The following is a 22,230-nucleotide window of genomic DNA, read 5'->3' as shown; positions in this document are numbered from 1 at the left end:
GAGAATGGCGTGAACCCAGGAGGTGGAGGTTGCGGTGAGCCGAGATCGCGCCACTGCACTCCAGCCTGGGGGACAGAGAAAGACTCCGTCTCAAAAAAAAAAAAAAAAAAAAAAAATTAATAAATAATTAAATTATCATTGTGTCAAATGCTACATAGCAGTATAGAATGTTATTAGAATACTGTGTGCTGAACATTTGGTAATTATTATTTTTTGAGACACAGTCTTGCTCTGTTGCCCAGGCTGTAGTGCAGTGCAGCTCACTGCAACCTCCACCTCCCAGGTTCAAGCGATTCTCCTGCTTCAGGCACCTGAGCAGCTGGGATTACAAGGGCGCGCCACTACACCTGGCTAATTTTTGTATTTTTTAGTAGAGACGGGGTTTCACCATGTTGGCCAGGCTGGTCTCGAATTCCTGACTTCAAGTGATCCACCTGCCTCTGCCTCCCAAAGTGTTGGGATTGCACGCGTGAGCCACCGCGCCCGGCCTTGATAATTCTTTTTAACTGAAATTGTGTAAGTCAGTAGACTGTAGACTCCTGCCCTATTTTCAAAACTGCAGAAGGATTGCTAGCGTCTTATTAAAATTAAATCACTTCTCGGTAACAAGAATTGGACCGGGCACACAACAGATGTCATACCTTAGAATGAGTACCAAGCTCTTTACTTTTTCATCTTTAAGAGAATCTATGTATTACAAATAAACATTTCCATCAACCAGTATTTGATCACAGCAAGTGTGTAATACTTTCTGGATCACACCCATTTTCACATGCTGTCGGCTAATCAAAAACAAAAATCCCAATTTGGGGTATGGCTTTATTTTCTAAAGCGGGCGTTGCGGAGGGAAGAATTAACAGAGACTTCCTCCTCCATGTCAAGCATGAAACGTGGTGCTTTGAAACCTGCTACCTGACTTGTTGTGCACAACGCCAGAGAAAGTTACGATCTATACCTATTATAAGCGTCACGTCAGGAAACAGGTTTCTCCCGACCGAACTAAAAATAGCAACTCCGCCCACTCGTTCTCAACCCCTTTAGCCCACTTTGTTTTTCTCCAGAGCACTCATCCATCACTAGTATTTTTATTGACTATTCCAGGGTCCTTTCCTTCCTCCCAGGCCTCCGGGCCGTAAGCATCGAGAGAGCCTGAGTCCCTGCGACCGCATATGGCCGTGTCGGAGTCAAACCGCTGGAACGCCCGCCGCAAGATGAAAAAACAGCCAAGAGGGGAAAGGAACAAAAAGACTAGTTCAGATCCCGGTGAGGGTCATTTCCAAGATCGGCCTGGCACTACCTGGTACTGGGACAGGGCGGGCTCTTCGCCGCCGCCGCCGCTGGGGCCCCGAAGGCGAACGACTAAGAAGGAGCTGCCTTCTCCGTCCCACAGGAAGAGCTCTCCGCCGAGGCCAAAGACCACGTTTCTCGTCAGCAACTGCGGCGGCGGCGACGAAGGCAACGACGAAGAAGCTGGTTTCTCAGCTTCGGCTGGACTCTGGTTTTTCAGTCCCTCCCGGAGCCGCAAGAACACGACGTGATTAGGAAGCCAAGTCTGCCACAGCTCGCCGTCGCTCACAGGTCCCTCGGCGGCCGCCATCTTGGCCCAACTGCTCCCCTCACTCCAGTTGCTCAGCCCGCCGCTGAGCACAGCCAATCCGCGGCCGTCCACTCACTGCTTCGGCCAATCACCGAGCAGGCGGCCCGGAAGCTCGAGAGGCTCGTGCCAGGTAGGGGGCGAAGGCGAGGCCAGCTCACCAAGCAGGGGCGTCGCCAAGGGAAAGCCAATCACCATTATTTCTGAAGCCCAAGGGGGCGGGACGAGAAGTCAACAGAATGGTGGTGCTGCTGGAAATCTAGCACCTGGGGAGAGCCTGAGACTTGTGTATCTAATTGCCTATTGGACACCTCCATCTGGGTAAACCCAGGCATCCAGAACTTTCCCTCAAGACTTACCTCCCTCAGTGCAGGTTGGGCTGGCCTCACACATTTCGCTTGGATGCCTAAACCTCTCTCTTCGTGGGGCCGGTCGGTAAGACAACACTTCCCAGAATACCCTGCGATCCATTCGCCGTCTGCACCCGGAAACTACAACTCCCAGGGGTCTGTGCGCGCCGCCACGGGAGGGGCCTTGCGGCGTTGTCTCGCGCGAAAAGGAGATGGCGGAGTCGTTGAGGTCTCCGCGCCGCTCCCTGTACAAACTGGTGGGCTCGCCGCCTTGGAAAGAGGCTTTCCGGCAGGTGGGTGTGGGGTTTGCTCACCCGGCAACCGGTGCGCAAGATCGTCCCGGCGACCGCCGTCTTCCCTGCCTTCGCCTTAGCCCTGCTCTGTGGAGCAGGTGCCGGAGCGGGCCTGGTCTGGTCAAACCCAGGCCTCCTGACTGTAGAGTGTGAGATTAGCCCGGGTCGGTCAAGTCCTAGAAAGCCTTGTTTTTGGATTCGATTTTGTTTTGAATTTAAAGTGTGGTCATGACATCACCGTTTGCACCTGTGCGATAACACTACTTACTGTTGCTGCGGAGGTGGCCACCGAGAGAGGCACTTTGTCTACGTTCGTCTTGTGAGATAGAGATGATTTCTATTCTAGAGAGTAGTAAACTGAGGCTTAGAAGAGCGCTCCACCTCAGTTCTGGCCTCTTCTGAACACAGTGTGGTTGCTAATAAGTAATGCCCGAGAAAGTAACCCGACCCAAGAAAGATAGCAGATATAGCAGAGTTTCTCAGCCTTGACAGTGGACATTTTGAGGGAGATATTTATATGTTGTGGAGGGCTGTTTAAGCCACATCTCGGGCCTCTACCCACTAGATGCTAATAGTCCTATAACTAGAATTTTGACAACCATAAATGTCTCCAAGCATTGCCAAATGTTGGAGTTCAGAAACGCTGAGTTCAGAAACGCTGAAAACCTCCCTGAGTTCAGAAACGCTGCTGTGCAGGAAGGCCGTTACCCAGCCATGTCTAGAGTAGCAAGAATTTGGAAGGAATATAAATGTTCTGTAATAGGACATTGGTTGCTGAACTATTATGCACACGACCATTAAGGAAACTGGCAAGCTAGAATAAAAAATATGGTTCTATGTAAATACACGCACAAAGCATTGTAATTTTATGTATCTCTACAGAGGAATATGCAAAAGTAACGCTAGTTAGTATTATCATCGAAATTTTGTGTCTATAAACTTTCTTTAATGTTTTCTCAACTAATGTAAGAGTGTTTTTTAAAAATAGAAATGCTTTTTTGTTTCCCCCTAATTGCTAGGGAAATTCCCCTAGCAATCTCCCCTAAAAAAATAGAAATTGTTCTTTTTTCCTAGAGATGCCTGGAGAGAATGAGAAACAGCCGGGACAGGCTCCTAAACAGGTACCGCCAGGCCGGAAGCAGTGGGCCACGGAATGCTCAGAACAGCTTTCTAGTGCAAGAGGTGATGGAAGAAGAGTGGAATGCTTTGCACTCAGTGGAGAATTGTCCAGAAGACTTGGCTCAGGTCAGGCTGGGCTATGTGTTTTCAGGGAGGGGGACTGCACCACCAAGAACAGCTTGTGTCCTCTTTTACTTGTTTCCTTGAGTCCTCTAAACCCACCATTCCCCTATGTCCATTTATAATTCAACAGCCTTTACCCCAGGCTTTTCTACCCTTAATGTTAGACTTGTCTAGATGAAATGTTCTGAAATACCAGGTGGTAGACCTGCTCATCACTGCAACATCATCGTTTATGAAACTAAAAAGAAAGAAATTTTTTTTTTTTTTTTTTTTGAGACGGAGTCTTGCTCTGTCGCCCAGGCTGGAGTGCAGTGGCGCAATCTCGGCTCACTGCAAGCTCCAACTCCCGGGTTCACACCATTCTACTGCCTCAGCCTCTCCCAGTAGTTGGGACTACAGGCGCCCGCCACCACGCCCGGCTAATTTTTTTTGTATTTTTAGTAGAGACGGGGTTTCACCGTGGTCTCGATCTCCTGACCTCGTGATCCGCCCGCCTCGGCCTCCCAAAGTGCTGGGATTACAAGCGTGAGCCACCGCGCCCGGCAAAGAAAGAAATTTCATTTCTTGCCTCCACCATTGGAAATTATGACTCAGTAAGCATAGGCTAGGAATCTCTTTCTCTCCCTCTCTCTCGCTCTCTTTTTTTTTTTTTTTCTGTCTTGCTCTGTCGCCCAGGCTGGAGTACAGTGGCAAGATCTCGGCTCACTGCAACCTCCACCTCCTGGTTTCAAACGATTCTTCTGCCTCAGCCTCCCAAGTAGCTGGGATTACAGATGTGTACCACCATGCCTGGCTAATTTTTTTCCTGTTTTAGCAGGGATGGGGTTTCACCACGTTGGCCAGGCTGGTCTTGAACGCCTGACCTCTAGTGATCTGCCCATGTCAGGAATCTCTTTCTAAAAAGGTCTCCAGAAACTTTCAGATTCTAATCTCAGCCAGCGTTGGGAGCCATGTGTGGAAAGGAAAACCATTTATAGTGTATCAGGAAGAGCACTGGATTCGAAGTTAGGAGTTCCAGAATTCAAATCCTGATTTGGCTATTGACTGTTAACTTCAGTCTGCCTCTTTGAGGTTTAGTTTTCACATTTATAAAATGAGAAGATAATGTTTTCAGCATTGTAAGGAGTATGTAAGAAAATGTGGGCAACTGTTTGAAACCATCAACGCACTGTGTAATAATGATGCATTATTCAGTGGCTTTTGTGTGTCCTACAATACACCAATGTTTGCCTTATATCACCACAACTAGTACTCACAGTAACCCTCTTAGACAGATTTTATTCCCACTTTACAGAGGCCAAAACTGAGATTTGCAGAGACTAGGAACTTTTCCTATGGTTACATAGCCTTGGAAGAATATGTACCTGACTGCTACCCTATATCATCTCTCCAAAATTGGGTGCCATTATTTTGTCACTGGGTAGTTGGATCATTTGTTGATGACTTGTCAGTATGACAACATTACCCCACTGTCAGCCTATTCTGCAGGAGGACTGGACTGATTTTGTCTGGTAAATCTGGGTTCTTCAAGCCAGCCTCCAAGTATGAATCATTGTGGGGCTTGGTTGGTGATTAATACTTCAAACTTCTGATGCCTCCCCTTTGTCTTCCAGTTAGAGGAGCTGATAGACATGGCTGTGCTGGAGGAAATTCAACAGGAGCTGATCAACCAAGGTAACCCCTAGTAGTAGTCCTTCCTTACCTGTATTTAGCTACTCGAATGCTGTGACCTTTCCTCCAATCAGAATTAGTTTATAAGTCCCCTTTGTCTACCTCCATCAGTCAAGTGTCCAAAAGGCTCCTTTTGTACTCTGACATCTTGGCTGTCTAGCTTCTCAATAATAAGGGTCTCCAGGGTGCTAGGCTTTGTGCTAAGAACTTCTCATTTAATGATGCTGTTTTCTCCATGTGACTGCCCTGTAAGGTAGTAGTATTAGAACAGAAGGTGGTTCTCATGCAGGTCATACAGCTAGTAAGTGGAGGAGATGGGAAGCAAAATCAGTTGTGTGAATCCAGTTCCCATGTTTCTTCTACCATCCTGCCTCTCTATTAATGGGTTAATAGTTCACTGAGGGTGGTGGCTTATGCCTGTAATCCCAGCATTTTGAGAGGCTGAGGCAGGAGTATTGCTTGAGGCCAGTTCAAGACCGGCATGGGCAACATAACAAGACCCTGTCTCTACAAAAGTAAAAAATAAAAAAATTAGCTCTGTGTGGTAGCACATACTTGCAGCCTCCCTCAGCCAGAGGGCTTAGGCAGGAGGATCACTTGAACCCAAGAGTTTAAGGTACAGTGAGCTATAATTGTACCACCTCACTCCAGCCTGGCTGACAGAGGGAGACCCTGTCACTTTAAAAAAAAAAAAAAAAAAGTAAACCTGCCATTTTACAGGATATGTGATAGTGCACGGTCTGATCCCTTGCCCTGTTCATTTTGAGTGCCACATTCTCTATTAACTCCCCAGGGCCTGTGAGCATCCACTGCTTGAGGGAGGTGTCCATAGCATGGTGTAGAGAGCATAATTTTGTACCTTATATAGTTAAGTCATTTATTCCATGTAGCCCTGATTTGATGAGGCCTTGTTTGGTTTTTGTTTTTGTTTTTGTTTTGAGACGGGGTCTCTGCCAAGGCTGGAATGCAGCGGCGTGATCACGGCCCACTGCAGCCTTGACCTCCTGGGCTTAAGCGATCTTCCCACCTCAGCCTTCTGAATAGCTGAGATCATAGGCGTGTGCCACCACCCCTGGCTAATTTTTTTTTTATTAATTTTTTTTTTTTTTTTAGCTAAAGATGATAAAAACAAGACAAAAAATTATTTTATTTATGTATTTTTTTTTTGAGGTAGGTTCTTGCTCTGTTGCCCAGGCTGGAGTGCAGTGATGTAATCATGGCTCACTGTGGCTTCATCCTCCTAGGCTCAGCCAATCCTCTCATCTCAGCCTCCCGAGTAGCTGGGACCGCAGGTGTGCACCACCATACCGAGCTAATTTTTTTATTTTTTTTGTAGAGACAGGGTCTCACTATGTTGCCCAGGCTGGTCTCGAACTCCTCCCTGGTCCCAAGTGATCCCCCCACCTCAGCCTCCCAAAGTTTTGAGATTACAGGCATGAGCCAAAATGCCTAGCCTAATTTTTTTTATTTTTTGTAGAGACAGGGTCTCACTATGTTGCCTAGGCTGGTCTCAAACACCTGGACTCAAACCATCCTCCTACTTCAGCCTCCCAAAGTGTTGGGATTACAGACATGAGGCATGACCCCCCCAGCCGTAGGCTTCATTTTTATGACCTGTAAAACGGAGATAATACCCTATAAATTTGTTGTAAGGCTTAAATAACGTGTGTACAAGACTTAGTGCATCGTCTGGCATATAGAGAGCTTTCAATAATCAACAGCTATTATTATGGTGAGGCAAGAGCACAAACTCTTGAGTCATACCTCTAAGATTCACTTGGCTTTACTTTTGTGTGGCACCGACCAAAGCACTTGATTTCCCTGTGCCTCAGTTTCTTCACCTATGAAATAAGGATAATAATAGTGAAGAAGTTAATATATGTAAGGGATTTAAAATAGCATTTGACACATAAGTGCCATGCAAGTGTTAGTTGTTAATGACTGTTGCTGTTGACTCTGGTTAGACTGTAAATTCCTTAAGTTATCATCTCTTTTATTGATTTTGCCTTCCCCCCACCTACAAAACCTGTCGTAGTGGTGAAGCATAAGCCTCACCAAATGTTTATTTTGGGGCATATTTAACTAATAAGTCTGAAGTGACAAGGATTTACTGTGTTGTGCTGTACTCAGCCATAAGGAACATTCTAAAGCAGAAGTTGGCAGACTTTTTGTGAAGAGCCAGATAGCAAATACTTTAGACTTCACAGACCACGTGGTCTCTAGCACAATTTCTGAACTCTGCAGTTCTAGTGGAAAAGCAGTTATAGACACTACATAAACAAATAAGTGTGACTGTAGTTTTTTGACCCCTTCCCTAATGTCTAGACTGTGAGCTCAACAATGACAGTCTTTTTCATCTTTGTGCCCCTGTGACTAGCACATACTAGGTACTGTTGTATGTTTGCTGAATGAATGAGCACACAGATTCTGAACAACACAGATTCCAAGTATGTGGACATACTTGGAAAACAGATCTCTTTTGACTTAGCAGGGTCGTCCTGGCATCAGAAATCAGTTCTCTCTCTTTTTTTTTTTTTTTTTTTTTTTGACACAGAGTCTCACTCTGTCACTCAGGCTGGAGTGCAGTGGCGCAATCTCGGCTCACTGCAACCTCTGCCTCCCGGGTTCAAGTGATTCTCCTGCCTCAGCCTCCCGAGTAGCTGAGATTATAGATGCCACATGCCTGGCTAATTTTTTGTGTTTTTTAGTAGAAATGGGTTTCACCATGTTGGCCAGGCTGGTTTCAAACTCCTGACCTCAAGTGATCTGCCTGCCTCAGCCTCCCAAAGTGTTGGGATTACAGGTGTGAGCCACCGTGCCCGGCCAGCAATCAGTTCTGTTTGTCAACTTTCTTTAGTTGCCTGTGGGACCCTGACATTCTGTATCTGTGCCCCTATGGCCTCTGGAGATGTGTGTGAAAATTGTCTCCTTGGCCCTTAGCCTACTTCACCTCTTGTGCTCACAAAAAGGAGACAGAGAGGAGGGTGAGGGATCCAGCAAGATGAAGCCAGCCTGAGAGAGCATAAAAACCAGTGATTGGTATTGTGGTCTCGCCCAAATCTTTCCTTTGTGTGAAGGAAGCCTTTGACAGTGAAGCTTAGAGTTAAATACAGGGCCAGCTGAAGCATGGTGAAGCACTCCAACTGCCTTTGCCTTGCAGAGCAGTCCATCATCAGCGAGTATGAGAAGAGCTTGCAGTTTGATGAAAAGTGTCTCAGCATCATGCTGGCTGAGTGGGAGGCAAACCCACTCATCTGTCCTGTATGTACAAAGTAAGAGTTTTTAAAACCTTTTCAGCATTATTCGTTCCCATTCCCCACTCTAAGGTGAGTGGAATCTCCCCCCAGATTTGTTGCCTGAAAAGGTTTGGAGATCCAGGTCTGGTGGCCATGATGCTCTGGGATCCTAATTCTGCTTCCAGGTACAACCTGAGAATCACAGGCGGTGTGGTGGTGTGTCAGTGTGGCCTGTCCATCCCATCTCACGTGAGTGTTCCATGCACAGATTTCATGATACTTCTTCCCACGCAGATCTAGTTTCTTGAAGATCCTCCAGCGCTGACTTGGAGCCCATTGTGCATATTTCTTCCCAGTTTTATGTTCAGTGGTGTCACATTGGTAGCTTCAAATCAGCCATGATGAGAATATCTATGGCATGAAAATTGGCAAACAGTACACATCAGAGCCTTTAGGGCCCTGGAGAGCTGCCACTGCTTAAGGTTTTTATGGAGACCTAAGCTTGGGATTGGAAATGCCTGTATCTGACGTTTCATAAAAATTTTCTATATATGAAGACATACGTAATTCAGAATTTAAGCTTCAGTAATTTTTTTTTTTTTTTTTTTGAGATGGAGTCTCACTCTGTCGCCCAGGCTGGACAGTGATTTTGGCTCACTGCAACCTCTGCCTTGCGGGTTCAAGTCATTCTCCTGCCTCAGCCTCCCAAGTAGCTGGGATTACAGGTGACTGCCACCACACCCAGCTAATTTTTTTTTTATTTTTAGTAGAGATGGGGTTTCACCATCTTGGCCAGGCTGGTCTCGAACTCCTGACTTCGTGATCCACCCACTTCAGCCTTCCAAAGTGCTGGGATTACAGGTGTGAGCCACTGCGCCCGGCCTTCGGTAATCTTAAAATACAGAAAAAGCCCTTTTATCTGGCATGATGGGGACTGCAAGTTTGCCAGTTAATTGAGCAATTGGTTAAAGAGGCAAATTATAAAAATAAAATGTTTTATGGTAAGTTTCAAACACATAAATTTATTTGCCAGCCTTTGAGTGGGGCCCTGCTGATTGGAGAGCTGAGTCACCTGTTTTATTTTTTATTTTATTTGAGACAGAGTCTCACTGTCTGGAGTGCAGAGTCTCACTGCACTTATCTCAGTGCAGCTCATCTTTTTGGTGAGAGTCTCAGTGCAGCTCATCTTTTTGTTTCCTAAACTTTCCACTTATTATTATAAAAATAAAACTTCATTATTATTCCCTTGTATCATTGATTTACATAATAAGTAATTAGCGTTACTGAGTTACAGTAGCAAGTTCAAGTAACCCAAGCAGACCTGGGAGCATATACTGCTAGTTGTTGGTAAGGATGCACTCAGCTGGTGGGGGCAGAGGCAGAGGGAGGCTGGAAAGTAGCCTACAATCTCTGAGTGTTCTTCCTGCCATGAGTGGCCATCAGTGTGTTTGACAGCAGGAGTCGAGGGCATTGGTTAATCTGGAGAGGCAGTTAAATGGAGATGGGTTAAGAGGTCTTGGTACAGTCATGGGCCCAAGAGTGTCTTTAAGGCTCAAGCCATCACAGTGAGCCACAGTTATATTGGTTGGCATGAGGAATGAGGATTTTCCATCTGTTGGCTATCAAGTCACTGAGATGAGGTTGAACTTTTTTTATTTTGTAGTCTTCTGAGTTGACAGAGCAGAAGCTTCGTGCCTGTTTAGAGGGTAGTATAAATGAGCACAGTGCACATTGTCCCCACACACCTGAATTTTCAGTCACTGGAGGAACAGAAGAAAAGTCCAGTCTTCTCATGAGCTGTCTGGTAAGCCTCTCCTGGGACCCAGTCTGTGGTAAGAGGAACCTGTGGTTGGTTTTATTCCCACCTTGATAGAAATAATGACCTAGAAACAGGTAAATGTTTAATGCAGTTTATTATCTGAGGAATTTACTCGCATGAAAAAGTGAAGGTAACAAGTCATTTCGACTCAAAGGCCAGTCAGAAAGAAGGGAAGAGGCAGCATAGGATCATGGCAAGAGGATTGGTCTGGGAGTTAGGACGCCTGGCTCCACACCTGCTCTTCTTAGATCAGTAGTAGTGGTTTTGGATTCAGCTGGTCATTTCATAGTCATAAGACCCAGATAGGCCATGCTGGCACCACTTTTGCAGAAGAAAACAGGGCAGAAGCATAGCAGGGCAGCATTAGGTTTGTCTGTCAGTGGAGTTTTTACAGAGGTCCAAGGGCTAGTCGCTAGCCTGAGTGACAACTGAGGTGTGAGGCCAGGAACACAAGTGGGTAAGGGAACCACTTGTCTTAGAAGTGTGCCATAGGAACCAATATCTCTTATAATCCATGTCATCTCCATATATGTGTATGTATATATGTACATGTGTATATATATCACACAAACACACATAAAACCAAATGATATATATTATTATTGCTTTTAGATCCCAGGCAGGGGGAGCCTTGGGATTAGGAGCACACTGTACTTCAGGAAGTTCATAGCCATGACCTTCTACTGGGAATTTAGAATTCCTTCATGGTCCTGTCATTCCAAATGCAGTTAACCTACAGAGGTCATTTTTATTATAAGCAGCCTTGCCTAGTAACAGCCATTTCACCTTTATCAAGTTTCTTCCATAGGTATTCTACTCATTCATTAAAAAAAACAATGAATTGAGGACTCATAACATTGAGAAATACACATCTCTCACAGAGCTCAAGCCTTGGGTTGGTAATAAGAGAACAGAATAAACAGGCAGTACCCTGGAGAGCTGTACAAGGAGGGCTTATGGGAGTTCGGAGGAGGGTGATCTCCTTTATGGTGACACCTTCCTGGAGGAGGCATTTAACTTGGCCTTGACGCATGGAATCGATTTGGACAGACATGGAGATCTGGTGAGTTGTGGGGGTAGAGCTTAAGTGGAAGATCCCCACATAGAAGAACAAGGCAGAGAAGCAGGAAACTGGAGTGTATACAAAGAGCATCTTGTTCTACTTAGCTGGAGCATTAGGTTCATGAGGGAGAGGATAGTTCCCGTTAGGAATAGGAAACAGATTCAGAGAAGTGATGTAATCTGGCCAAAATTTTACTACTAATAAGCGATAGAGCTGGTGTTAGACCCCAGGTCTTTGTGGTTCCAGTGCCCCTGCTGTTTCCTGCTCCAGGCTCAGGCCTTGGTGGAAGGATGCCATTTTCCATCAGCTTGTATGGAAAGAGACACAGCAGGTGAAGTTTAAATAAAACCCCTCACTACTTCCTGTTGACTACAGGCACATGTTCCCTTCCGTTCCAGCTATCCAGCACTGGTAGCAGATGCTCAAATATGTAGTGCCTTCAGGCCTCTGTGCTGTTGTTCATGCCGTTCTGTCTGAACGACTCCCACTACATTTAAGGATCATTTGTACAAATATTTATCGAGCACTACAATATGTACTTCATTCAGCCTGATTCTTCACAAGGAATTGGCCAGTCTCAGCTGGCCACGGTGGGTCACGCCTGTAATCCCAGCACTTTGGGAGGCTGAGGTGGGCAGATCACCTGAGGTCAGGAGTTCAAGACCAGCCTGGCCAACATGGTGAAACCCCATTTTTACTAAAAATACAAAACTTAGCTGGGCATGGTGGTGGGTGCCTGTAATCTCAGCTACTCAGGAGGCTGGGGCAGGAGAATCACTTGAACCCAGGAGGCGGAGGTTGCAGTGAGCTGAGATCGTGCTGTTGCACACCAGCCTGGGCAACAGAGTGAGATTCTGTCTCAAAAACAGAATTGGTGGCCGATTGCGGTGGCTCAGGCCTGTAATCCCCACACTTTGGGAGGCTGAGGCGGTCGGATCATCTGAGGTCAGGAGTTCAAGACCAGCCTGGCTAATATGATGAAACTCTGTCTCTACTAAAAATACAAAAAAATTAGGCGTGGCGGCACACACCTGTAATCCCAGCTACTCGCGAGGCTGAGGCAGGAAAATCGCTTGAACCCAGGAAGCGGAGGTTGCAGTGAGCGGAGATTACGCCACTGCTCTCCAGCCTGGGCAACAAGAGCGAAACTCTATCTCAAAAGAAAACAAACAAAAAAAGAATTGGCCAGCCTGAGAAGTCCATTCCTTTGGAGTCTGTGTTACCATTCTCAATAAACCTAATGAGGGCTGGCAGAGGGGAACTGGCCAGTCTCTGCTTGGGCTTCCACCGTACCTCATGCCATGTCACCTGTAACAGTGTTGCAGTTACCTGCTCATGTCTTTGTCCTTGAGGGCAAGGCTCATATTTATTTTTATTTCCAGTGCTTGGCATATATTAATAGATGCTTAATATGTTTGTACAAATGAGTTAAGGTGGAGGGAGGTGAGTTGAGGCGGCACAGGTCAGCTGGCTTTGGCTTCTGTCTTCTTAGTAAGGTGAACAGTGAGTCATCCACACAGATTATAATGGTAGCAGAGCTGGAGTCTACAGCTCCTTGAGTATGAAAGTCCCCTTGAGTGTGAAAGACCAAATGCTGGTGGGGGGATGAGAAGGGGAATTAAAGGGTAAGTGGAAGATTGCCTAATTGCCAAATGTACAGCTTCAGCTCAGCATGTAATTGTTATGGACCCCAGTTATCCACTCACCTAACCGTCAGTGCCCTGTGGCTCAGAGCAGCAGTGAAGCTAAGTGGGAGGTGAGGTTTGGAAGGTGAGTGCTGTGCAGCAGTCTTGGAGATCATAGTTAACAGTGCTGGCTCTGGGGTGGGCAGGGAGACCATTGTTAGGTAAGTGAGGGGAGGCGGGGGTCACAGCAAACATGAGAAACACAGCCAGGCGCTGTGGTTCACACCTGTAATCCCAGCATTTAGGAAGGCTGAGGTGGGAGGATCACTGGAGGCCAGGAATTCAAGACCAGCCTGGGCAACATGGTGAAACCCCGTCTCTACTAAAAATACAGAAATCAGCTGGATGTGGTGGCTCGCACCTGTACTCCCAGCTACTTGGAAGGCGGAAGTGGGAGGGCTTGAGCTCAGGAGGCGGAGGTTGCAGTGAGCTGAGATGGTGCCATTGCACTCCAGGCTGGGTGACAGCAAGATTGTGTCTCAAAAACAAACAAACAGGAGGGGGAAAAGACAGAATTGTATTCTGTAGGTCCTGAGTTCAACATTTGGGAAGGTAGACATTTGGAATGCTCTAGTTCCACTAGACCTTTGGTTTTCACTTAAGGGGGAATCAAGGACCATTGTGTTAGAATCCAGTGAGGTCAGGATGTAGGGAAGCTCAGGACAGATGGCTGAGGATGTGTTGGAAGATAGGGGTGGGTTACAGAAGATGGCACTATATTACAAGACTAGGAATATTTCAGATGTGATGGTGCTCAGGTGGTGGTCATGGGATGGAATATGCTAAACCGCCTATTAGCAGAGTTACAGTATCTTTTAGAGAAAGCCAAATATATTACCTGTGGAAGTGGTAAGAAACACGAGTAACCCATTTATGCCTACTGTTTCATTATTGGAACGCTAGGCCTGTGGGAATTATTGATCCCTTACTGCTCGAGGTCATCGCCAAGGTCTGATTTTTCACACAAAAAAATTTGCAACCTCTGGCATAAATGGGTTAAGGACAGACTGGATTCCTTAGCATAGTGGAGGGGCTGAGCCACCAAGGAATTGGGAGCCAGTTTTACACTCAGGTGCTTACTGATCATATTACAGATCAAGGAGAAGACGTGTTTTGTGCCCGTACTGATCATGCATGGTTTGTATCTCCCCTGTGATACATACCTGCTTCAATCTTGTGTAGATTTGGAGTCTCATCTTCCTGCTGGGCTCTAAAAGCTCCAAGCTATCAAGTTTGAGTATCTTTCTGGTCAGTGGTTTCCTGATGGTGAGGATGTTTGATTAGTTCATCTACAGGATTTGATCTTAAAGACTGTTGATGCTGATGGTTCCCAGGGCAGTTGTTTGAAGGCTGCAGGACAGAGGTCCAGCAAAGCCAGAGGGGCGGTCATCATGACAAACTACGCTACTGAACTAATTGCAACGGGAATCAGGAGACCTCATCTAATGTGTAGAATTCTCATTGATTACAACCTTTAACTATGTATCATCAGTCAGATACCTTTCATGACTAGAATACAATTTTTTTTTTTTTTTTTTTTGAGACGGAGTCTTGCTCTGTTGCCCAGGCTGGAGTGCAGTGACACGATCTCAGCTCACTGCAAGCTCCGCCTCCCGGGTTCACGCCATTCTCCTGCCTCAGCCTCTCCGAGTAGCTGGGACTACAGGGGCCCGCCACCACGCCCGGCTAATTTTTTGTATTTTTAGTAGAGACGGGGTTTCACCGTGGTCTCGATCTCCTGACCTCGTGATCCGCCCGCCTCGGCCTCCCAAAGTGCTGGGATTACAAGCGTGAGCCACCGCGCCCGGCCTAGAATACAATTTAAGCTAATTCTTTTCCTGTTTAAACCTAGGCCTGTGATATTTTGACTGTGATCCTCTAGAGCCAGCTTGGACTCACATCATTCTACGGGGTTGAGACAACTCATTCCATCTGAGGAGCCTTGTACATACAAGCCTTTTATTTATAACAACTTATTTTGTATTGAAACTTTTAAACAATACTGAAGAAAAAAAAACTTTTCGAACATCTCTGTTTTTGGTCTTTTGTGATGCAGGTTGAAGGGGGAGGAACAGAAAAAGACAAACTGCCTTGGAGGAGATAAACCAATTTTATGTCTATCATGTTATACAAAAATCTAGAAATAATAGATTTGTACAGAAAAAATGATAATAAATGAGAGCGCAAAACATATAATTTAAATTTGGTATTTTTTCCCCCATGATATTAGGATGATAATCATTTCAAAGCACGTCTGGCTTCAGAGTAGGATTGGTTCACTGGCCAAAGCCTGCCATGAAACTAAACTATGGCTTTCAGCGTCTGTCTGCTCTACTGGCTCCTGACAAAACTCTTGAGGTCTTCAAGAAAAGTAATGTACTCCTGGTGCTCCAGGGCTGTGCTGAGCTCCACCAACTCATCTGCAAAAGTGTTGTCCACCCCTCGGTCCGCAAGGAAATCCATTAGGTGGTCATATAAGGCCTGCAAAGAACAACATTTACTAGTTAAAAAAAAAATCTGTAATGAACATTAAAATGCTTCTTTGTCCCCTTGAACTAGGACCCTTCCTTCCAAGACCCAAAAGGTTCCCCCATCTTATCAAGCACTCACCCAGTCCAAGGAATCTGTGTTGAGTGTATAATTAGTATCCTTCCATTCAGACTCGCCAGTGGACTGAAAGCTAACTTCCCTGATAGAGAAGATGTCACTCTCAGCCTCGTCTTCTTGTCCAACCTCAAGAAACAATATTTGGGGTAACTGAAGGGTTCTCTAGGACAAGCTAGACTCATGGGAAGAAAGGGGGCCACTGACAGCATGAAACTCATCAGGTTTTAACCTTCTTCCCTCACTCCCCACCCCTCTCCCCCTGCTGGGCTGGTCTAAGCTAGAAAGTGTTTAAATTTCTGCTAAAATAGGGAGAGGAAGTTCCCAAGGGACACACTGTGTTCCCCAGGGGTACCAAGGGGCTAGCACTCCATCCTGCATACCTCATCCTCTGGATAATGACAGTCCAACACAAGGGCCTTCTTGCCATCATTCTTTATAACTTCAACCACGAAATTGGGAGTTGATGTCAGTTCAGGCTGGGGAAACAAGAAGTCAGTACATGCCACTGCTGGAAGGAGATGGATGCCTGGATCAAGGATCTCTGTTCAGAGTCCCTCATGGCCACCACTATTAGGATATTATGTAGCCATTTTAATAGTCTTATGCCATACTATTCCCAAATGAAGAGCTTGATCTCACTTCTGTTTGCACCCTGCTTGTTTAAATAACACACTGGGTTTTCAATTAAGAAATCTGGATACCAGCCTCAGCTATGTGCCAATTAACTGAGTTTCTATCAGTCCCTTAACATTCCAAGCCTCTTCCTCCACCCGTACACTGCAAAGCTTTCCTAAAGTTTCAAGATCTCTTGCCAGCTTGACTGTTCCAGGAGTCTTCATAAGGGACTAGGGTCAAAGGCTGGGGAACCTGGCCACCCTCACGGGTGAGTAACAGCAGCAGCTTTTCCTCTGATGCGGAGCTCTGGGAGCAGACTGGGTCCAATGTCAGGGAGATGCTAGTTGGGGTGGCTGGAAAGCAGCACACCGGAGAGCTGCACCGTCCACACCACGTCATGACCCAACGCTGGACTGACGGCTCTTGGGCAGAAGGTCTAGGGACTCTGGCCCTCATACTGGCTGGTTACTAGGCTGGGCACAGCACTTCCTGAAATGTTTGAAGAGTAGGCATGATCCAATTAAAGTCTCTTATGCCCCTGCCATTCTCTCTCTCTCTCTTTTTTTTTGAGACAGAGTCTTGCTCTGTCGCCAGGCTGGAGTGCAGTGGTGTGATCTCAGCTCACCGCAACCTCTGCCTCCCGGGTTCAAGCGATTCTCCTGCCTCAGCTCCTGAGTAGCTGGGACTACAGGCACCCGCCACCACACCCAACTAATTTTTGTATTTTTAGTAGAGATGGGGGTTTCACCACGTTGGCCAGGATGGTCTCGTTCTCTTGACCTCGTGATCTGCCCATCTCAGCCTCCCAAAGTGCTGGGATTACAGGTGTGAGCCACCACACCTGGCCTGCCCCTGGCATTCTTATCTTGGTGAAATGGCTGTTGTGTATTACCAGCTTGTGATTGTTATGTTAGGAACATTCCTCACATACAAACACACCAAATGGTAACCTCCAATATAAAAAATCTCCCCACAGGCCAGGCGCGGTAGCTTACGCCTGTAATCTCAGCACTTTGGGAAGCTGAGGCGGCTGGAACACCTGAGGTCAGGAGTTTGAGGCCAGCCTGGCAAACATGGTAAAACCCTGCCTCTACTAAAAATACAAAAATTAACCAGGTATGGTGGCACACGTCTGTAATCCCAGCTACTCGGGAGGCTGAGGTAGGGGCATCGCTGGAACGTGGGAGGTGGAAGCTGCAGTGAGCAGAGATCGTGCCACTGCACTCCAGCCTGGGCAATGGAGCGAGACCCTGTCTCAAAAACAACAACAACAAAAAACTCCCTATTATGGGAAAGGCTGAGACCATTTCATTTCCTTTCCATTAAGAGAACACTGCCAAACTGAGCCTGAGCAGGCAGACGGCAACATATTCGGCCCCTGGGAAAAGGAAGAGGACCATAGTACTGTTAAAGCTGGCCAGAAACCACTGACTCCTCCTGTCTCAGCCTCCTGCATAGCTGGAACCACAATCATGTACCACCACGCCCGGCTAATTTTTTTTTTTTAAACTTCTGTAGAGACAGGGTCTTGCCATGTTACTCAGGCTGGTCCTCCTGGCCTCAAGAGATCTTTCCACCTTGCCCTCCCTAAGTGCTGGGATTATAGGCGTGAGCCATGCGACTGGCCTTAGAGGATTTTTTTTTTGAAAGAGCAAAGAAAAATGCTCCTCCTCTAAGCCCCAGGGACAGCCTGTCAGAACTGAGGTAAAAGCTGATTATAGCATTAAGCTTACCTCCTGTTCTTCAACCTTCTGCCCTTGCGAGGGTTCCTCCTCACCATCAAATGTTGGTGGGATGCTGTTGTTAATGTTGAAAGTGACAGTGATTCTAAAACAGCAAAACAGACAAGGCATGGTTTTAACTGAGCAGGTTAACACACAAACACAGAAGCCTGCTACAGTTAAAAAGGGGTATTGAAACAATGTCTCTATCCCAGCTGACTGAATTATATGCAGAACTTCAAACTAGGCTGGGTGCCTACATCCAATCCTGAGTGACTCGGCAGGTCTGAAGTGTGCCTACCATGTACCAGCTGCTAGAAGCCAAAGCTGGCCTCAGTTTATCTCAGCCAAACAAGTCATGCATGGGTTACTCCCAACAGGGCCAGTACCCCAGGGCTCACTGCCATGTGCTGACTGGGCATCTCATGGCCACAGCCAGGTGACACTGCCCACCCTGGTCTTTCCAGGGAACCCTTGGTCAAAGTAAGGACCTGAGAGGCTGGTGAGATGGAACAGAAGCCCCTTTAAGAGACTTTCCCCATCAGAAAATGTGCCCTGCAAGGAAAGGAAGAAGGAGCAATGGAGGGTTGCCTCTGCTAAACACCGAGAGCAGCCCTGGACCCGGGAAGGGGACGCCTCACAAAGAACAAAGGCTGCAGTAGAGTCATCCCTTAGAGTACCTGTGGGAAGTTTTATCATCACAAAGCAGGCCAGCGACACCAACTAGTGGCAATTTTAAGGTGCAAGAATCCACACCTGACAAGTCATGTTCCAAAGTTTGAGTCAAAATTCATGGGACATAAGGTTTAGAACCACAACTGCTAAGCTATGCAACTCTGGCAGGCACCATTCCATACAAGAGTACATGAAAGCCGGGCGCAGTGGCTCACGCCTGTAATCCCAGCACTTTGGGAGGCTGAGGTGGGAGGATCACGAGGTCAAGAGATCAAGACCATCCTGGCCAACACGGCGAAACCCCGTCTCTACTAAAAATACAAAAAAAAAAAAAAAAAAGAAAAAGTAGCCGAGCGTGGCGGTGCGCGCCTGTAATCCCAGCTACTCAGGAGGCTGAGGCAGGAGAATTGCTTGAACCCGGGAGGTGGAGGTTGCAGTGAGCCAAGATTGTGCCACTGCACTCCAGCCTGGGCGACAAGAGCGAAACTCCGTCTCAGGGAAAAAAAAAAAAAAAAAAAAAAAGAGTACATGAAGTGCCGCTCCTCCACTTGTGCTAACTAGCTGCTCTGCCAGGAAGCCACCTTTCCATGGCAACAGAGGCAGTCTGAGATTGACAAAATCTGTCTAATTCCAACTGTGCTGACCAAGCTGAGCTCCTGGGCACAGAAATGGAATGATGTTCATCAGTGCATTATTTTTAATGGCCCCCAAATAGCTATGAAAACCTTGCGCAAATGGTTTTTAGGCGAGATTACAGGAGACACAATTGACCTGTGTAGGGCAAAAACACACTATGCAACAGGCAAGGGAATCAGGACCCTACTGCACACCATATTCAAAATGAATCACAGACTTAAACTAAGAGCTAAAACTAGAAAACTCTTTGAGAAAATTAAAGCATACATTTTCACAACCTTGGGTTAGGCAGTGGTTTCTCAGACGTGACACTAAAAAAACACAAGTTGCACTTGGTGAATTAGAAGCAAAGTAAAACAAATAAAAAAGCACAAGCGACCAAAAAAATAGGTAAACTGAACTTCCTCAAAATCAAAAACTTTTCTGTCAGAGGACATTACCAAGAAAGTGAAAAGAAAACCCACAAGAGGGGAAACTACTTGCAAATCATTAATTTGGTAAGATAATTGTACCCAGAAAAACTAACTCTTACAACCCAACAATTAAAAAGGTAAATAGGCTGGGCAGGGTGGCTCACACCTGAAATCCTAGCACTTTGGGAGGCTGAGGCAGGCGGATCACGAGGTCAGGAGTTTGAGACCAGCCTGGCCAACATGGTGAAACCCCGTCTCTACTAAAAATACAAAAATTAACTGGACGCACGCCTGTAATCCCAGCTACTCAGGAGGCTGAGGCAGGAGAATTGTCAGAACCTGGGAAGAGGTTGCAGTGAGCCAAGATCGCACCACCGCACTCCATCCTGGGTGACAGAGCAAGACTCCGTGGGGTGGGGGGGAAGCTACAAATTGTATTACTCCATTTATATGAAATGTCCAAAAGAGGCAATCCATAGAGAAAGTAGCTTAGTGATTACCTGGGGTGGCTAGAGGGAGGAATAATGAGTGACTGCTAATAGGTATTGTTTGGGGATGACAACAGTGTTCTAGAATTAGGTAATGATAACCGATGCATAATTCTGTGAGGACTAAGAACCACTTAATAAACTTCAATATATGAGTAAATTGTATGCCATCTAAATTAAATCTCATGAAAGCTGTGATTTAAAAAAAGAATTATATACACATCATAAGGTCAATTATGAAGGAAATTCAATTTATTTATTTATTATTGAGATGGAGTCTTGCTCTGTTGCCCAGGCTGGAGCGCGATCTCGACTCACTGCAGCCTCCACCTCCCAGGTTCAAGCGATTCCCCTGCCTCAGCCTCCTGAGTAGCTGGGACTACAGGCACATGCCACCATACCCGGTTAATTTTTAATAGAGACAGGATTTTAGTGTTAGCCAGGATTTTCTCCTGACCTCATGATCTGCTCGTCCCAAAGTGCTGGGATTATGGGCATGAGCCACTGCGCCCAGCCTCAATTTAAAAATCTGGAAGATGCCAAATGTTTATCTGTGTAATGAGATTATGGATGACTATAATGCAACAAAGTGTAAACACTTCAACAGTTTAGGAGATGGTGGTGGAGCTGACTTAGGTCACAAACTCCCCGCCTCTGATGGCAGCCCTTACTACAGTGTAACCCCATCCTGTTACATATTTTTCATTTTCACCCATGCTAAACATTAGAGGGCAGTGTCCTATTTTATCAGGGCTGTAAATCAGAGATCAAACTGATTCTGTCAGTACTTTTTTGCGCTACATTTTTGTCTCCTTAGTAACCAGCCCGCAGCAAATTTGTGTTCAGTGAATGGACTGCCTGGGGCTTATGAAGTTGTCCAAATGAATGCTTCACTCTCTTGAAAACCATTTATCAAAGTATCCACACCTGAACTCAAAGCTCTTCTGGGGATGACCCAGGACAGGTCCTGCAAGGTTAAGGGAGTTGCTGCCCTGGGATCCCCAGACCAGTACTTACTTTTCCCCGGCAACTTTCCGCACTAATTTCGCTTCTGTCCCATTCAGTTCCAGCTCCCAGCCTCCAGACATCTTAGGGAGGGTTTTATGCTTCTGGATTTTTCTTTCCTCCTTAATTTCATCACTCAGGAAATCAACAAAAGCTCTGTCTCCTAGAAAAGAAATTCAGATACATAAAAAGGAAAGCCAGTGAGTCTAAAACATAAAATTATTACCCAGGTTACTGCAGCCAGAAACCTGGACTGTTTCTAATCTCTCTGCTATTACGGTTACTCTAAAAGCCTCAGTTTCCTTATCTGTAAAAATACCATACTATTAGTAGGAAGCTGAGCCTGATTGTGGAAAAATGATTTCCAACAATGAACGCATTACCACTTTCTGCTATAAAGCAGGAGAATTTCCAATCTTCTTCCACTTGCCAAACGATATAACTATGCTATTTTCAACCACGACCATGGGCCTTCCCAAAGGTCCACTTTCGATAGAATAAGACTAAGGATAAAGGTACCCTCTATATTTAATTTTATTCACCCCCTACCAACAGAAAATGAAACTGGTGGATAGGGGAGGTGGAGGAAACATGATCATACTTGGGTTTATTTAACCCGCTGGTTGCCGATCAATGGAAAAATGTCCCAGACCTCAGAGGTCGGTTGCAGGCCCCACTCCTGGTCTACGTTTTCCCTCTGTGGAATGCAAACCACACCCCCGGCCCGGAAACCCCACCTTCGGTGTGCAGCGAGCCGCAGCCACAGCCACAGGCGCAGGGTCCGCGAGGCCGCAGGAGGCCCGGCCGCCGCTCGGAACCTGCGCGCACGCTGAGCAGCCCGAAGGGCCGGGCGCACAGGCGGGACGCCGGCTGCAGGAGCTGCCGGAAAGGTGAGGCGGGCGCGGCAGCGCGGAGGCTGGCGACGGAGGGGCCCAGCACACGGGGCACGCAGCGCAGCAGAGGCAGCATCGCGGAAACGACTGCGAACACGTGCAGACGCAAAGGACAACCCAGGCCTGGGAGCCCCGCGACCTAGCCCGCCGCCGGAAGTCCCGCCCCTGCCCGGAAGCGCTTCCCGCGCCGGCGCTCTGAAGACCTAAGGCCAGAGGGTGGAATC

The 22,230-nt window shown here is 46.7% G+C and overlaps 3 protein-coding genes and 1 long non-coding RNA gene across 22 annotated transcripts in view; 1 reads left to right on the top strand and 3 right to left on the bottom strand.

The window, feature by feature from the left end:
- The window catches only part of NUP88 (nucleoporin 88), a 44,259-nt gene extending 42,199 nt beyond the window's left edge, over positions 1–2,060 (bottom strand). For 2 of the 8 annotated variants that reach the window (XM_055255776.2, XM_063629587.1), the window contains exon 1: positions 1,298–1,621. In XM_055255776.2, coding sequence (XP_055111751.1) covers positions 1,298–1,597 — 300 coding nt within the window. In that variant the 5' untranslated portion in view covers positions 1,598–1,621. Of the gene's footprint in view, positions 1–1,297 lie in introns of all 8 variants that reach the window. The other 6 variants (XM_063629586.1, XM_063629588.1, XM_055255777.2 and 3 more) reach the window with 5 other exon arrangements.
- RPAIN (RPA interacting protein) lies at positions 1,997–15,508 on the top strand. 12 transcript variants are annotated; one of them, XR_008653006.2, is made up of 7 exons: positions 2,098–2,237; positions 3,312–3,482; positions 5,093–5,153; positions 8,311–8,422; positions 8,572–8,635; positions 10,050–13,258; positions 14,806–15,149. XR_008653006.2 is itself a non-coding variant. In XM_055255789.2 (7 exons), exons 1-7 carry the CDS (start codon positions 2,157–2,159, stop codon positions 14,833–14,835), a joined length of 723 nt encoding a protein of 240 aa, XP_055111764.1. In that variant the 5' UTR covers positions 2,098–2,156; the 3' UTR covers positions 14,836–15,508. The 12 variants fall into 12 exon arrangements, 10 of the variants coding, with proteins under 10 accessions (XP_055111766.1, XP_055111763.1, XP_055111764.1 ...); XM_055255789.2 differs by having other exon boundaries at positions 8,311–8,411; positions 8,498–8,635; positions 10,050–10,190; positions 14,806–15,508; XM_055255792.2 differs by having other exon boundaries at positions 10,050–10,190; positions 14,806–15,508.
- Positions 5,153–13,043, bottom strand: LOC134735279 (uncharacterized). Its single transcript, XR_010118302.1, has 3 exons — positions 12,975–13,043; positions 6,915–6,991; positions 5,153–5,396 (listed from the first exon to the last, which is right to left on the bottom strand). It is a non-coding gene; the product is annotated as an uncharacterized lncRNA (long non-coding RNA).
- On the bottom strand, positions 14,896–22,217 carry C1QBP (complement C1q binding protein). Its single transcript, XM_055255786.2, has 6 exons — positions 21,851–22,217; positions 21,126–21,276; positions 17,909–18,002; positions 15,941–16,036; positions 15,564–15,686; positions 14,896–15,434 (listed from the first exon to the last, which is right to left on the bottom strand). Exons 1-6 carry the CDS (start codon positions 22,080–22,082, stop codon positions 15,285–15,287), a joined length of 846 nt encoding a protein of 281 aa, XP_055111761.1. The 5' UTR covers positions 22,083–22,217; the 3' UTR covers positions 14,896–15,284.
- Positions 22,218–22,230: the final 13 nt, after the last annotated feature.

Source organism: Symphalangus syndactylus, chromosome 20, assembly GCF_028878055.3.
Source record: "Symphalangus syndactylus isolate Jambi chromosome 20, NHGRI_mSymSyn1-v2.1_pri, whole genome shotgun sequence".
Classification (NCBI taxonomy): Eukaryota; Metazoa; Chordata; class Mammalia; order Primates; family Hylobatidae; genus Symphalangus; species Symphalangus syndactylus.
Note: the sequence above shows the minus strand (reverse complement) of the source record. Positions and strands in the feature narration are given on the sequence as shown.